This window comes from Apaloderma vittatum, unplaced genomic scaffold (assembly GCF_000703405.1).
Source record: "Apaloderma vittatum isolate BGI_N311 unplaced genomic scaffold, ASM70340v1 scaffold22033, whole genome shotgun sequence".
In the NCBI taxonomy this organism is placed as follows: domain Eukaryota; kingdom Metazoa; phylum Chordata; class Aves; order Trogoniformes; family Trogonidae; genus Apaloderma; species Apaloderma vittatum.
The window spans coordinates 55,947-72,847 of record NW_009709000.1 but is presented as its reverse complement, the minus strand read 5'-3'; the positions used below and the strand labels follow the sequence as shown (position 1 = coordinate 72,847).

At 40.9% G+C, this 16,901-nt stretch overlaps 1 protein-coding gene across 1 annotated transcript in view; it reads left to right on the top strand.

Moving 5' to 3' along the window:
• Window positions 1-16,901, top strand: part of ABLIM1 (actin binding LIM protein 1) — a gene marked incomplete at its 5' end in the record, with an annotated part of 99,960 nt that overhangs the window by 27,113 nt on the left and 55,946 nt on the right. Inside the window, 2 exons of the mRNA XM_009866770.1 lie at window positions 1,410-1,536; window positions 2,661-2,754. Coding sequence (XP_009865072.1) covers window positions 1,410-1,536; window positions 2,661-2,754 — 221 coding nt within the window. The remainder of the gene's footprint in view (window positions 1-1,409; window positions 1,537-2,660; window positions 2,755-16,901) is intronic.

Genomic DNA, 16,901 nt, shown 5'->3' with positions numbered 1-16,901 from the left:
CCCAGCCTGTATTTGAGGCTTTCTTGGCCCATTATCCAGCAAACAAATGTCAGGCCCTTTAGTGGCAAAAGGAATGACTCTCCACTCATTATCAGTTGTAATAATAACTTGGACTTACCCTTTTGCAAGGTGTGGTGTTGCTTGGGCTGTAATCCCATGAGGAGGTGAAGGTTTTTAGGCTGTGCCTATTCAGTCAGCTTGACCAGTGCAGCCAGGATGATCTTTTCCCTGGTGCCTGGGCTTTAACTGCTCAGATTCCTCTGTTGGTCTCCATTGCTGTTTGTTGATGTTTCGGGCGTGTGGAGAGGATGTTGCTTTCACCAAAGGAACGCCAAGTTTGGGGATGACAAAATATGGAAAATCCTTTGTTCCAGGCTTTCTCCTCTGTGGCTTCCACGTGCGCCTCAGCTGATGGACATTCCCTTTCTGCTTCATTGCTTATCCAGGCCTTCCCTTTCCTCGGCCCCTCTGTCCCCCGAGGCTGGGCACAACCCTTACGGTTCAGCGTTGGCTGCCACATCAGTCTTTTCAGATCTTACCATGTGCTGAATTGCCACTTACAAGGAAATCTCTTTGAGCATTTTCTGTTTGACTGGAAAGGAATGGGAGCTTGGGGCTGAGCCAAAGATTTCTTATGTGACATGAGACATTGTGGCATCTGGGACAGAGGGCATCCAGTGCTCCTGGCTGCAGGTCTGCACCATCAAAGAGCCTCAGAATTACAGTGAAAAGTGAGCATCGACTATGCCGATAGTACCAAAATCCACGAGTGAGAGTCCGTAACGCTGATGAGACGCTGATGAGAGACCATGAGAACTACAGTTTCCCACGCTTGCAGGTGGAAAATAATGTGACCTGCCACGCAGCCTTCGCTGCTGTCACCCCGCTGTCACCCTTGCCTCGGCCTGTCCCGAAAAGGTGTCTCGCCCTGTTCCTAGCTGAGATGTGCCACCACCCCTCAGCCGCCCGACACGTTGACCTTTGCTGCCACCCAACGGGGATGTGCAGCATCCTGGTGATGCTCCTTATTGAGCTTCGTGTAAGCAGTCAAGATCTTGCTAAAAGCAAAAAGAGGGGTAGCAGCCATTGCTTTGTAAGACAGGAACTTTTCGGAGTGGTGATTTTTGTAGCTCGGTCCTAAGTTTGTACAGAGTTTGCCTGGCAGTCTTTGAATCCTAAACAGCATAAAAACCAGAAGTAGTACTTTCCCTCTTCTACCAAGATGTCTATAGTGCTGAAAATTGAGTCTTTGCACAGGACCTGGGAAGTGTTTGGGGGAAGAAAGATGGACCTTTGTACCGCTGTGTAATTCTTCCCTTTGGTTACCAAGTGTTGCGCTGGATGGGTGGTTAATGAGGATTAACGAACCAAGTAACTGACAACGAATGCATTTGTTTGTTTATTTGCAGATTGTGCTGGCTGTGGAAGAGACATAAAAAATGGACAAGCGTTGCTAGCTCTGGATAAGCAGTGGCACCTGGGGTGCTTTAAGTGCAAGGCTTGCGGGAAGGTCCTAACTGGGGAATACATCAGCAAGTAAGTAACCGCTGCATCCCTTCTGCGCTCTGGTGTGAGTTCATGTTGGAAATGGAGAAGAGCTTGCAGCAAAGTTCACCTTTTGAAATCCAGTTCTGACCACCTTTCCCTAGGCACCAAAAATCTTTGTTCTCAGTGAGAGCTAAGTTGGTAAGGCAAACTGAAAAGTGCAACTGAAAGGTGGTGTTTATTAATAGTAGTTTTATTCAATGCCTGTGTGAAAGGCGGTAAGTATATCTCCATGTTCACACCAAGGGTTAGATGAATTCCTGTGTTTTCTGTGTTAGACAGTCTTGTACTGTTCTCTTTCCAACATATGATTTTGAGGAAAGAAAGTAGGAACCTGTCCGTTGGTTGCCTTTGCTAGGGAATAGAGTAAACATGATGATGTGATTGACCTGACACTGTGTTTCTCATCTCCATATGAGAAACTGTGAAGAGGGTTTTCTGCAGAAGGAAGCATAAAGGAAGAGCATGGGGAACTTGTGTGAAAACCAGTGTAATGATAAAATAGAGGGAATGAAGATAAAGTCTCTGTTCCCCCTTTCAAGTATATTACAGAGAAAAAATGAGGAAACAATGTGTGTTTCACACACTTGTTATTAAGGTATACATAATATTTAATAAAAAGTAGCATCTGTATTTTCTCAGAAATTCAGTGTCTGAGAAATACTACTAAGCTGTTCCCACTTTTACTGTATGTTACTTTTACATGCTAAAAAACTAGGTAACCTTACACTTAAAACTAACTGCTTATACTCTTGCAGACTACCAAATACTTTTCTACTGAAGTGAACAAAAGCTACCTGCCTGCAACAAAGACTGTGATCTCCTCTCATCCCCATGGACATAGTTCCACTGATTCCCTAGAATTGCACCACCTGTAGGTGTAGAGAGTCTATTCTAAAGAATGAGATTTACTTCAGTGGTTTGTATTGGATACATTTTCTTCACACGACGCACTAATGAGAATATTGTTTTTTGTCTTATATCCCTTGAATTCTCTCCCATTTGCCTATTGCTGTGTGTAGAAATTCCAGACTGAAGACAAGGGAATAGTGTAAGTCATGCTGCAACCTGTTTGTTAAAAGGTGATTTGTAATTTCTGGATTTTCTTTTTTCAGAGATGGTGCTCCTTATTGTGAAAAGGACTATCAAGTTCTTTTTGGAGTCAAATGCGAGGCATGTCACCAGTTCATTACTGGGAAAGTCCTAGAGGTAGGTGTTTTGTAAACTAGAATTTAAGAATGGGTGTTAACAGCTTGTGATTTTAGTTCTGGAGGTTTCTCTTGTTCACTATTCAGAATATTAACCAGGATAGCAGCCACCAAATGAGGGACTTGGATTGTATGTGGACACCTGGTGCATTTGTCACTCCGTCTACTGGAAGGGAGTACAGTTTTTTAATTAGGCTCTTAGTCTGTCTCTTCTGAAAATCTTGCTTTGGAGACCAGCATAGATAATTAGTAAGAACAGTCTGAATTTTCTCTTGAGTTAGGAAGGATGTGTCTCTGGCTTTAATTTAGTGGTCTGCTACCATCTGCTTACCTATTCCTGCCTACCGGTGAGTTTTTCGATTTAGTGCTATGTATTGGTAACACCACAGTTGTATGCGAATGCAGGAAGCACTGCAAAAGAGAAGTAATTGAATTTGTGAGATTGGGAAACATAAAATAAATCTAAAATTGTTTTAGATGCACATCACAGGTGCTCTAACCTACAAGCAATGCAGCCTGTTCAGAGGCATGGAGTCTGTGGAGAGCTGGGAAGAAATAAGCTATTCCTGTTTGCAGCCTTTTGTGTAGTGGATGTGAATGTAGCAAGGTTGCACTCCTTTTACTCTTCCTAGCATCAGTAAGGAAGAAACCTAGCTTCTTCAGAGGATCATGAGCTGTATTCTTTCAGAACTGAATATGCTGAGACTAAGGAAAGATTATGTCAATTGAACTAGGACTTAAATGTCTGTTGTAATCTAAGCTGAAGTTCAGGTTATATCAGAGACGCGTCCTCAGCAGAATCTTGATGCAGTTGTTTTGGCCCCAACATTAGTTTCTCAATCCATAATTCTTACTCTTCTGGTGGCTGTTAATTATCAGAAGGAGAGACAACATTTTGCTGAAGCAATGAAACTTGTCTAACCTCTTGGCAAGGATCCATCTTTTCTAAGAGTCAAAATTGGGTAAAAAAGATAAAGATTTTTCCATTTGACCTCACCCCTGCAGGGTCAGAGTATGCTGATGAATTAGAAGCAGACCCTTTGAATAATCTTATCAATACAGGGAAATATTAAGCATGCTAAATTCTGGGTAAGACTAGACATTTTGGCTGAATATTGGTGGCTCTCATTGATTATCAGAGGCACAACCCATGATAATACAGTAGAGGGCAGCAGTTTTCAATATGTAACAAGACCAAACTCTAAAACTGTAGAAGTTGAATTACTCATATAGTGCAACTCTTGAAGGGTAACTGCAGTCTGAAAGATGTAGATTGGACAAGTCCTTAGAACCTTGCACCAAAAAAAATGAGTAGTCTAGTCAGGGAGGCCGGCCACGCTCCGTGAATGGAGTTCTCCTGGTAATATTTGGGAATGCAGATGCAGGAGAGACTTTTGAGCTCTTTTTTGTCATTAAGTGGTGCCTGAAAAGGTTTGAAGGTAAGGTGAGCAACAAGCATTCAGTGATCAGAGCTAGTTGCATGGCTCATCCTGGAAATGTTATACACTGCGAGAGATGCGCAGTTCCAGAGGGGCGGCACTGAGGCCTCTAAATTAGACTAAAGGAGCTAATAAGTTGAAACTTAGGTTGAGAGAGTCGTGCGTCCCCTTTGGGCAGAAGAGGTAATCTAAAAGAGGGGCTCAGAGCACGACCTAAGTCCTCTGATAACAACAGGAACGGGAGGTTGGAAGCAGTCACAGGGCTGATAATTCACAGGATGCACGGGGCCGGGTGGGCTGCAGAGCTGCTGGAGGCAGGGCTGCTGACACGCTCCTTGTCCTCTGCAGGAGCTCACCCACAGCCTTTCAGGACACCTGAAGTTTTAATTTAGGTGAAGCTTGAGGTTCTCACAGGATAATTACTGCCTTCCCTCCTTGTTTCCTCTGGCAAATTTGGGTATTTCTGATGGTTTATATCATGAGGGTTGTCTCTTGTCCTGCAGCATCTCTTGGGAAGTAAACCACGTTCTTGGTGTGATGTAGCACATTTATAGGAGCTGTCTAGGTAGAGGTTATGGCATCACTGACCAGCCCAAGTTATACCTAGTAACATCCAGTGGAAAAAAACCCCAAAGCTCTGTGTCTTACCTTGTTAATAAAAATGACAGCAGTAAGTTCACTAATCAAGATCTTTTGTTTGTCAATAAAATAATTTGTTGTATCAGGAGCACAGTATATTATTTCATCATCTTCACCCAAAGAAATGATTAAAAGAGATTGGAGGGAAGTATATAGTACATCGTGTGCAAAGAAAATGGCACAGAAGCACTAGCAGCGTCCTGTTGTAGTGCTCCTTTATTTTCTGCTTTTTCTTATTACATCTGGGATAGTCTATAGACAAACTAAAAAATTGAATGGAAGTGAATGGATAAAACTTAGCTTTGGGTTCACAGAGGCTGGTGGTATCTATTTTTCCAGTCCATGATTAATTTTTTTTATTAGTTAAAGAGAAATTGAGATTCTTTGCAACATTGCAGGCTTGAAGCTTCTGCTCATTTTTGTCCCTCAGTATGGCCTAGTGCCTCTAAAAAAATCAGTCTTCAGTCTTCTACAGTGAGCAAGGGAGTCTTCTACAGCCAGCAAGAAAGACAACCATTCCTGATGTGGACCTAAGAGTCTTCATCTCGGAAGCAGCTCTGCTGTACCCCTGGTAGGCACCCTCAGCAAACCCTGTCAGAAAGGTCAAGGTTTGAGTTTAAACCTTGAGATTCAAGCCTTGAGAGGATGGACTCCCTCCACCCATTCTGTAGAGGTGATCCCACTGCTTAGTTAAGAAATGCATTACAAGAAAAACAGTGCTTATTTTGCTAATATCTGACTATCATGGACGAATGCTCTTTCTTCTAACAATTTTCAGCACCCATGAAAATATGCAAGAAAAATAATATACATTTAATTCAGCTCAGCTATTTCTCATGTATTGTTTAGCACATAACTTTGTAAAAAATAGTCACAGATGATAGATGAGTGCCTACTAACACAATAAATGTGATAGATATCCCATATGAAATAAATATTGCATCTTTCTGGAGCATACCAAATACTTTAATACTTGTGTATTTCAGGAGATGTTGTTAAGGCAACAGAGATAAGTGTTCTTCCTTGGGTTTCTCCAGTAGAAAGGAGTCTTCATGAAAAATTACACATTTCCCATTAGCTCTGGTGAAAAATGTTTTTGTCAGCATAGTGAGAACTTTCACATAGACTTTCCACTAAGCTACTGTTTTCATGACTTCAAGGCTTGCCAGTTCAAAGATGCCCATCTGATTCCATGCTTCCAAATTTCTGTGTAGACATATGTAACTCCACAAACTTAAGTAAACTTTAGCACATATTTAGCTATTTGAAAGACACTAGGATTTTTGTCTGTGCTTACCACATGCCATACAACTATTCCTCCAGGGCTTAATTCAAAATACGCTGTATCAATGAGAAGCTTTTCACTGAGTTCAGAGAATGATGGATCATGCCTATATCCATGTGTTTCATCCTTGCTTGTGTAAAGTGTTTTACAAAACTTCTAAGTAGTATTCCTTTAGTTCAGCAGAAAGAAGATACAAGGACAGAAGCAGGTAGATATTTTGCATGAAACCATACAGAAAGCCTGAGGATAAGAATCAGGATTTAGAATTTTCACTTCTTCTGGCTCTTACTGATATGAACAGGATTTGATCTCATGGTCTGGAAATGGAGCTGTGTATATCTGTGATCCAATCCCACAGCCGTCTTCCTACTCTACCTGTTTATTTTTATAATACTACTTGCTTAATATTCATTTGCAAATGGAGAGCCATTGTGTGGTTTCTCCTGGCTGTGTGTAGCTCAAGTTGCTGTTCTGATGGGCTGCTGCCTGTCCTGTGCTTCATTCCTGTGCACTGCTGAAACGTGCCCCACACTTTGCGAGCAGTGGCCTAATGCCACTTTAACAGATGGACCTGAAAAGACAAATGCCAGGGTACCAGAAGGCTCCCTTGACTTCAGTCTGCAAGGTCAAGTTCTAAATGTGTTTTTGATATTGTAATTTATGCTGATCTTCCCCTGCTTGTAAAGAGATTTAGGATGTGGTTTTTAATGTGAAAGAGTTTAATACTTGTAGATACTGTCGGTTTTAAGACACCTTGACTTCGAAGTTAGAAATAAATAACAATAATTATGTGGGGAAAAACGAACAGCAAAAGCTCCTAGGGTTGTGTAAGGGAACTGTATCCATATTTAAGAGACAAGAATGTGGGCCAGAAGAGCCTGTAAGTTTCTTCAATTTTTGTTTTCAGAGCTAGATTTAGAAATCTGTGCTGTAAGGGATTCAAAGGAGTTGCTGCTGATTCTTTACATGTGAATGAGTCTGTTCTAAATAAATAAATAACAAACAGATAACAGTTCCTATACAAACTGTAAATGATTTATTCGGACAAGGCCTGTTTATGTAGCTCAAAGATGTGCATTTTGCCAATGCTTACCTGTGCAAGAAACTTTGCTCATATGAGTATTTAGATGCTTCAGTTGATTGACTTTCAGTGAAACTCAGTAGCCTACATGTTTAAGAAATTTATTTTAAGGAGATCTAGGCTCATAGCTCATGTGAAAACATCATCCTTCTTTGCAAAGGTCCATGCAGTATAGAGTTTAGTGACATACTTCAGTACATTCATGCGTCTGGACCTGTGTTCTTATACCAGTGTGCTTTCTAGACTGAGGAACCATGTAGAAAATCTCATAAAACAGAGATTTATTTCAATTCCATTCAGAAATGTTAAATGAAAGACTAACATGTTCTTCTGCTGAGTGAAATATTTAGCAAGGCTGTTTTTATAGTACTTATGCAGGAGGTATCACAAATATGTAATTTACTGGATTGGAATGATGCAGCCTGTACTGATAATACAGATTGAGGCATTGTACAATTTTTAAAAACATTTATAAATGAAGCAATTGATGAACTGAACAAAGACTGATGCTGTGATGGATCAGAATGGATTTGGGTTTGACGGTGTGTTCAAGTTCTGGTGAAATAATATCCACGAGGAATGTATGACCGTTCTGTTTTCATATCACTAGGCATCTATTGGTGTGAGTGTTTTATAGGCTTGGGAGAGACTTTGCTCTCGCCTGGTATCTCTGAGTCACCATTGTCATCTCCACATACCTTAAAATGCAGGGGAAAAGGTTACAGAGCAGATGAGAAACAGCAGTGGAGTTCAGTGCATGCTTTGTTAGTTCTGTAATTTGCTTTGTTTGTTGTTTAATTTTACTGCTGTTACAATAAATGAGAAAACACAAATATTTTACCTGAATGTCCCAGGTAAATGAAAAGAAAAAGCAGAAACACGTGATCATTTGCCCTCTTAGCCAGACAGGTGTGTACTGCAGACCGCAGGACTTTTTTTGATATGGAAAATAGCTGTTGAGAGATCAGATAGGGCTGGCACGCAGAGCCCACTGTAAATTCATCATACAGGGTGTCTGAATCGTGATCTCACCCAAAATGTGCAAATAGGATAAAGGGATGCATGTACCAGTGTGAGAAGTGGGCTCAGCGCTCTGCCTGCATTACTCTGAATTGGACTAAGTGTGTCTGACAAAACTAGACTAACACCCAGGAGGCTGTATAAATTCTTCAGAAGCCACAGAAGTAATGTTTAATAACTTCCAGAGAAAGAGAGCGCTAATTTCATACTCGGCAGACGCCTCTCCCCAAGGGAAGAATGTTCTGAGTTGTATCAACATCAAACAGTGACACACAAGTGACGGACAAGAAACGGTCCTGCCCCTGCCTGGGCTGGTGTTCTTCCTCCTTTTCCTTTTTCAGGATGGGTTGGCCGAGCCACTGCTGGAGTGGGTTTAATGCGCAGGGAGGGTTCTTTGCTCGTGTGGGTGGGTGTGTGCAGGCGAGTGCTTGGGGACGAGCCGAAGAGGAGTGTGAGGCTCAGGGCGTCTTTGGGAGCTGGTGCGGTGGGAACACACACGCCGTCTGCACTGAGGAGGGAATGGACTTAGCCTGAAGGATCATTGTCGGAAGGTAAACCCCTTCCTCTGAAACTCGATCTGAACTGGAAAGGGTCATGGCTTTCTTCTGGCAGGGAGCGGGGAGCGCGACTTTGTGCTGTGACTGAATAGCTTGCCAGGAGTATCGCAAAGGGGCACATGTGCTCTGTTCCTGTGCACCAGAAGGATTTGTTTTAAAGGCTGCATACAAATCTGTGGTTTAGATAAAGAGAGAGCAGCTAACTTTTTTAAACTGCCAGGAAGAGAGGAGAATAGCACAGCTTGGGCTGTTTCTGATTGCAGCTGATTGCTGATGAATGGAGGAACAATGCAATTCTTTATCTCAAATAATGCTTGATATAGTTTGTTGGCTTCTTTGATCACGCTGGAGATTTGTTGCATAGAAATAAGATTAGTATTTGTTTCCTTTTTGCTGAGAAACATGTTTTATCAGCTAATGTAGAATGCTGGATTTTTTGTTTGTTTCTATAAAAATGGAGACATGAATAGTTTAGTAATAACTCAGGATATGGGTAAATGGTTCAGGCAAGCTGTCTAATAGCTGAGTAGCAGCATAGATTTTACTTGATGTCGATTACTCTTCCCTGCTGAAAAATATGCTAGTGTAATTGCCTAGAATGCTACAGTATGCACAGTGTCAAAAATTTAGAATAAATATACTGCCAGGAAAAAAAAAACAAAACAACCAAACAAAACAAACCTCAACACCCCAATGTGAATAGCTTTGTGTAAAAATCTTTCTAACAGGGTTTGGGTGGTGTGTGTCCCAAATGTCATCCCCCTGGTCTCAAAAAATTGAATCTGACAAGAGGGATATCTGTAGTTGGGAAAGACTTGACATATATAGATGACAAAAGAGTATCTGAAGTTGACAGAGCTCTAACAGAAGTTTTGTTGCTATGGCAGCGTAAGCACAAGGCATTAACTTCTCAGCAGTGATTTGGAAACCATCCTTCAGTCAATTTGAACATCAATAACAAGGGGAGGAATGTTAAGAGGATGTAGGGATGGTGAGTAAGAAGAGCAAGTTGTAACAAGTAATTTGAAAAAATAACTAATTAAAGCTTCCTTATTGCCACAAATGGATTTGTGAAATCTTGCAGGTGCTTATAGAGATGTTGCTTATCTGTGTAAATTGCTTTTGTGAATACAGTGTGTGGCTGATTAGAATCTGTATTTCCATCTTAGCTTTTACTTTTTGATTTAGTTAAATATTCTCTCATGTGTTTCTTGCACTAAATATCACTGAAAAACTTCAACAGACTGATCGAAATAATTAAAAATGACGTCTCAGTAGAGGCATTTATGTTCGTATAGAGTCTCTTAAGGTACTTAAGTAGCTTTTTCATGTTCTAGGGATGCACATGACACATACCAGTTTTTAGTAGAAGAGTAACTTACTTGGGTGACATTATTGTTACGTAGCTGCATTAAGAATTCAATTGCATGGTTGTTACTGCAGAACAGGTCTTGTTCTCCTTTCAGAACAGAATCCTTTAGGGCAAATGTAATACTCTTTATTTTGTAGCTCCCATTGCTTCTATTGATCTTTTAAACCTTTGCAATATGCTTGTGCTACCCACCAAAATCACCCGGGACAGAGATAACATGATCCTGCACCAAAGTCTTTAAACTGAAAACAAAACTTCCCCCAGTGTCACAGTCTCATGGTCACTTGGGGAGTGTGAGGCCCTCCACAGCGATACAAAATTATTTCAGATACTTTTAATTTCTCCTGGCCTGAGATCACAATGAAAAATGGATTGAATGGTGAGATACTTCTTTTGGACAATTGTCATTTTTAATTCCTCCCGTCGATGGAGGAATTCTAAAAGAGCAAGATGGGATTTAGACCTGTTCCCCCATAAAAAGTAATTGCTGGGAAGAATGCGGCAATAACACGTTTGAAATTTGAGCAGTGGAGAAGAGCCTGTTGGGGCAAGTCTGTAGCTGTCAACTGTTTGTCCAGGCACTGTGCTCCGGGCTCAGCCCGGGAGGACTCAGGTCCCCTCTCTCTACTTTGCCGGGGTGCTCCCCTGGGGGTTTGGACTGAGCAGATGCTTTACAGATAAAGCAATACAATACACATGTATTTTGTGAGTGATTAAATGTTTGAAACGACCACCTGGAGCACAAAATGGGTAGATTTTAATTACATGCTCATGCTACTTTAGAAGATCTAATAGTTCTTTGCATAGATCTGTGGAATATATGACATTTATGACAAGCCTTTTTCTTTGTAAGAGGGACAAAATAGCACGCAGCAAGAGATGCATCTTTCCACCACCAGCAGCACTGGTAACTCTGGCATTTAAACTGCCTGTGAAGATAGCTTGGGATGTTGACTTCTACATGTAAAATTCGGAGAGAGAGATACGTTACTTTGAATTCTGTACAGCAGTTACATCTAGGCTGGCAAATGTTTTTTCCTAACGATGAGGAGACTAAGAACTGAGGCAGTAACAAATTTTAGAGCAGACTTATCCCAGCAGCACGCTTCAATGACTGTTGTTGAGGCAATAATCGTGGACACTCCATACTCACATGAAAACTGAATGGCAGCAAATGATGTTAGGTATCCCTTTCTGCTTCATGTCCATCCCCTCCTTCCTGTTCATCACCATCATAATATGCTGTGTCATGGCTATTCTGTTTTAATAGTTTTCCTGTGGTAAGTAGAAATCTTGATTTTATACCGGGCTGAAGAAAACAAGGTAGGGAGTAAAATACTTGTGTCTTGGCTCTGCCAAACATAACTCTGATGGGATGTCATGTGTCAGCTAGAATTCAAAAATATGCTTGCATAGATTTACATCTGTAGTTGGAAATCACATGTATCAACAGTGAGAAGACTGACAAACAGGACAAAAAAAAATGGATATCTGCCAAAAATAAAAGGTTCTGCTTTTTGGTGGCCTGACATTTATTCAAAGTTATTCTGTTTGAAAAAGAGACAACTGTTTCCCTGGACTGACTATCCATTTGTTACCTTGGTGTCATTTGTTACTTGCATATTAAATCTCATGTAAAATAAACACTTCAGCCAGAATTACAAAAGAAGATTCCTGAGAAATGTCTGGATGTAGTCAAATCCAGACTTAATAATTATATATGAGTAACTGGAGTCAAGAGCAATGTGATTGGGAAGAAAAATATTTGCAGAAAATCTGCCCCTTCCCTCGATTGTCATCTGTTGCTTGTTGTGACCTGTTACTGGAAGAGACTTGCAAAGGTAACAGGTTGCATTGCAGTTAATCAAGGATAAAACCTGTTCTTTTGTCTTTTTAAAGCATTATCAAATCAGAATGGTTGAAATGACAGTGAAGTTTAGGATCAGTTTGCTATGAGAGCAGGTTCTAGTCTTTAGAAGAAAAAATATTCCTGCTTAATTTCTTACAGGCTACCTTTGGTTTATATTCTCTGGTTATTTTCCACGGATGTACTGTGCCTGACCTCATGTTTAGTTTCTTTTTTGGCCTTTGCAACTTTTATTTCTCTGTTGTTTCATGGGACACTCCCTCTGAACTGAATGCAGACATCAGAATGGAGACCAGGCTTTGCTAAATCGCCTGCCAAAGGTTACATGGTTCCTGAAACAGCCTTCTGACAGAAAACTGGAAAGATAATTTTAAGTTAGATGACCAAGAAAATCAGCTACAGTTACTTGGATCTAGTGGTTTTCTACACAGAGGTCCAGCAGGGCTGGGGCTCTAAGAATTTATGTTCTCTGGCTGGCTCTGCCACAAGAATTAATTCTGACCCAAGGTGAGTTGCTGAATCTCTCAAGCTCTCGCTTGCTTTATTAGTTAGAAAGCAATTTACACTTGCCCACTGAATAGGTTAATGTGAGATTTGCCTAGAGCTACATCGACCTGTTTTCTCCACCTGCCCCATGCTACAGAGTCCCATCACCGTGCTGGTGCTGGTGCAGCACATCCAACCCCAGAACTTCTCCTAGTTAACTCCACTGGAAATTTTTCCAGTGTAACCTTGGACTCTGCTTCTAGTTATTCCTCTGGTTTGGTCCAGGACTAGGAGCAGCCTGATGCATGTATAAAAGCTTCTCTCTGTGTGAAGCCCTGATTTTGAAGGTCAGAGGAACTGCTAATGTCATCTTGCTTGACCTTCTTTTTTTCAAAGTCATTGAGCTTTTCCCTAGAAACTAAATGAAAGCTTATCCTTTGGGAAATTATCCTGCCCTGTCATGAAGGCTGCAGAGTGATTGCAAGGCCAAAGATTTTCTCTCTTGCAGGTTATCTTTACTTTTTAGAAACTTCACCATATTTTAAGGTTAACTTCAGCTTTTTGATATTGTGATAGTTTTTTCGGTGGGATTGAAAAGCTCATGCTCTTTCCTGCTGTTATCTCCTTTCTTTGCTTTTGATCATGTCTGTTGTGATCTTCAGCCATCTCTGAGGCCTCTCTCTGACCTTTCATCCTTCAGGTTCACAGCTGAAGACCTGTGTTTTTTTGATGATTCTTCACTGAACTCTATTCTGTAAATCCACATGGGCCCACTCACTGCTATTATAATGGTGACGTTGCAGTGTTTGCAGTCACAATCAAAACCTTTATTTTATTTTTTTCCTTTTCATTCTTTGTATACATTAAACCAGCCCTTTCAGGTACTCCGAGAACATTTTCTGGGAGATTAATAATGATGTTCTCAAACTGCTCCTCTCAGTTGCTGTTGCCCGCAGTAAGGCCCTCAGTCTCACAGGGAGTTGCTTTTCTTGATTTGCAGGCATATTACGTTAGGTTATTAAAACATACATGTTTGATATAGATAGCTTAAACAAGCATTGTCTTCGAGTCATCAGCAGATTTAGCAGGGAAGGCTTTATATTCTTGTCTTGGCTGGTAATAGAGGTGCTTCATGCTGTGGGTAAAAGGAAGTAATCTCTGGGGTATCTGACTCAGCAGAGCCTCCCCTGCTAACACATCCATCTGTCAGAGAACTGCCTAGCTATAATTTTCTTAAGACTCTTGAGTACAAATTATTCAAGTCTCCCAGTATATAAATGTTGACTCATAGCAAACACTGGATGAATCTTGCTCAATAAACAGTATCAAACAGGAAAAATATGTCTTTCAGTATTGTCAAATACAGACCAGAAAGGTGCACCTTCTGATTACTCCTGCTTTTTTTGTGTCATCTTTCATTGCTTTTTGTCTACAGCTGACAAGGGATTTTTGCCTGGTCTGATATGTTGGGGTTTTTTTCCCCCATTAAGGTTTAATGAAGACCGTTCTTGTCCTTAAACATATTCTCAGTGGTTATTTCTTTGGTAACTTTAGCTTTCATATTGATTTTCTTTATTTCGATCTAAGCGACTTAGATGACTATTTCCTTTTTTTGTTGTTTTAGTTAATAGTATCTCAGTTATTACAATTTTTCTGTGAATCAAGCATATGAACCATGATAACATTTCTGTTTGTATTTTAGGATACATAATTTGGGATAATCGATAGGATGTCTTAGGAATTCTTAGGTTTATCCTTTTATGGTTGCTTTTATGATCTAGGAATAAGTTCTTTAAGATTCCAGATGCATATGTGTGTACACATATGCATATATAACACAGCTCTTTATTTCTGTCTGTCTATGCACGTCATCAAACCATGATCAGAATGGAGACAGTTGCTCATTTTTGGAATTGCAAATAACTTCTTTATGTTTGGATGAGATCTAGATTTATTACCTGCCTTTGGGTTATTTTTTTTAAGATAGAAAGGATGCTTTCTAGCTAAATTTCTAGCTCAATTTCAGCAGGTTTGTCAATTACAGTTCTGCTGACTGAGAAAGCTGTTTAATTAGCAGCAAACTAGTAATACCTCAGCTGTCCAAGAAACAAATGAAACTGAAGGTGCATTTTCAGTGCTGAAAATGCAGCACTGAAAATGCACCTTCAGTTATCATGACCTACTAATGCACATACATCAAGCTCTGTTATTAGAAGTTCATCCAGAGCTACAGATTGAGGGACTAACAGTCACTTCAGGCAGAGAGTTTAAAGGACAAACATGGTTATGTTTCCCTCTTGAACTCACATATTCCTGATAACTCACCTAATGAAAGAAAACATTAAGATGACTTGGAAACCAAGAGATACTGGTGTTACAGAGGATTGCATATCATAGGCATCCAGGACGTAATCCATGCACAAGGCTCCGTGCTGTCCCTTGACTTGTGCCAAATAACTAATACTCAAGCTGAGAGCAGCTTCTCTTTGCTTTCAGCAGGCAGAACTTGTAGCTGGAATGGCTTTCTTTCCTTGCTGCAGAGAGACCGATCACTCAACTGCACAGCTCGGCACACAGCACTTTTGATAGTCAGTAAAGGTGTTTTGCTGGCTGGCTGAGATAAAGTTATGCCAGTATTAGGCTATTTGAAAAGGCCCTTGGCCCTGCGGTGAAGTTAACTTGTGCTGGTTGATTCTGATTCCAAACCAATCTGACAATATGAATGTGGCTCTAATCAGGTCCTTTAGGTAAAGTATCTTTTCATGTCAAAAATGTGTGCTGGACAAAACACATACAAGATAAAGGGATCTTTAGTTCTCTAATGCTTTGTGAAGCCTAAAGGTTACGGAAGATGTAGAAAGTCCCCACCTGCACCTAATACGAACTGGAACTGTTCCAGCATTGTTAAGAAATAGAGGAGGGATTTGTATCAGGCTTTGCCAAATGCTTGCTGTTTAGAAGTTCAAAATTAAAAAAATAATCTGTGCAATAAACATCGTTTAAAAGGAAATTAAAAGATGGATGCTGGATTTTACCTTCATATGCATCTGAAATAGGGGTAATGAAGGCAGTGAATTCATGGATCTGTATTTTAATTATATTAGAATGAACCTTAATAAAATCTAGTACGTATATTTCCTCCATATTATTTGTGATTGACTACATGTTCAGTCATTGGGATTAGCTTTCCCTGGGCATAAGTATAACACGGGGTCCTAAGAGAGATGCTGTTGAGGTCCTGGTGATAGGCAGTAAAGCTGTGTTTGCTGTTGCTTTGCTCCTCTGTATTGCCCACGGTGTTCTAACCGGCCACTTTGGGCTACTCTGGGTCCAGATCTTGCTCAGTGAAATTACTTCCTTTGTACTGGCCTCCTGCGTGGTTACCTGTGTAGATAATCTAAGTTCTTAACTTGGTCCTGTGTGTAGCAGTAGGTGGATTTACGCCATGAAGGCAGAATGAATAGCTCCCATAAAGACCACGGTGGTGAAGTATTTCAGTTGTGTGTGCAGCCAGCTGAGCGCTGGGTGTTGCAGGAAAGTGAGAACTCAGAGCGGAGCTGATAGCACAGTCGCAAGTAACAGCTAGGGTCTTACTAAAGTAATTCCAGTTGATATTCAGCTGCCACAAGGACTGTTCCTTCATGCCAGCAGAGTATCTGCACAACTGGGGATTTAGCCTGAATCATTACTCACATCTTTGCTATAAAGAAAATTTCTATTCCAAGCAGCTAATTGCATTGCTTTTAGCAGCAACTAATGTTGATAACAATATTGCATGCTGACAGGAGAAACACTAATAGGTTACAAAGTTTATTACAGTCCATCTGTTAAGGAATACACTGGCATGACATGGCACTGTTGGAATGCTGGGAAGTATTTTTGTATAAAACCCAGAAACTGGGCATGAATTAACAGTGCAAGTGTTCATGGCAGCAGGACAGCTGCAGTTTTGACTTACCCAAGGCAGCACAGCAATCAGTGGGAGGCTCTGAGGGTCTTCCATGTCTCTTGCATGCACATTGTCATTCAGATTTACAGTCAGGGCCTCACGCTCCATTTCCCACTCTCCCCCGGTCTCGTGTCTTGCAGCGCCATCAGCCTGGGAACTGCCAGTGTGAGCTCTGCTTCCCACTGCTCCGTCCTGTCTCGGGTTGAACAGAGGCAGAGAGTGTGCCGAGAGCTGTTTCTGCTGAGATGTTACGACAGGAGTGTTAAAAACAGCTTTAGAAGGTCCTGGATTCACATCAGACAAGGATTGATCAGGCCAGGATGTTTTCAATGTTTAAATTGTGTTGCACTTTCCTTCCTTTGGCAGTAACAGAGAAAATGGTGGTAGGTTCTGAAGTCCTTTGGAAGCAAAGCAGCTGCACTTTTATTTTTGTATCTGAGCACAGTTATTTGC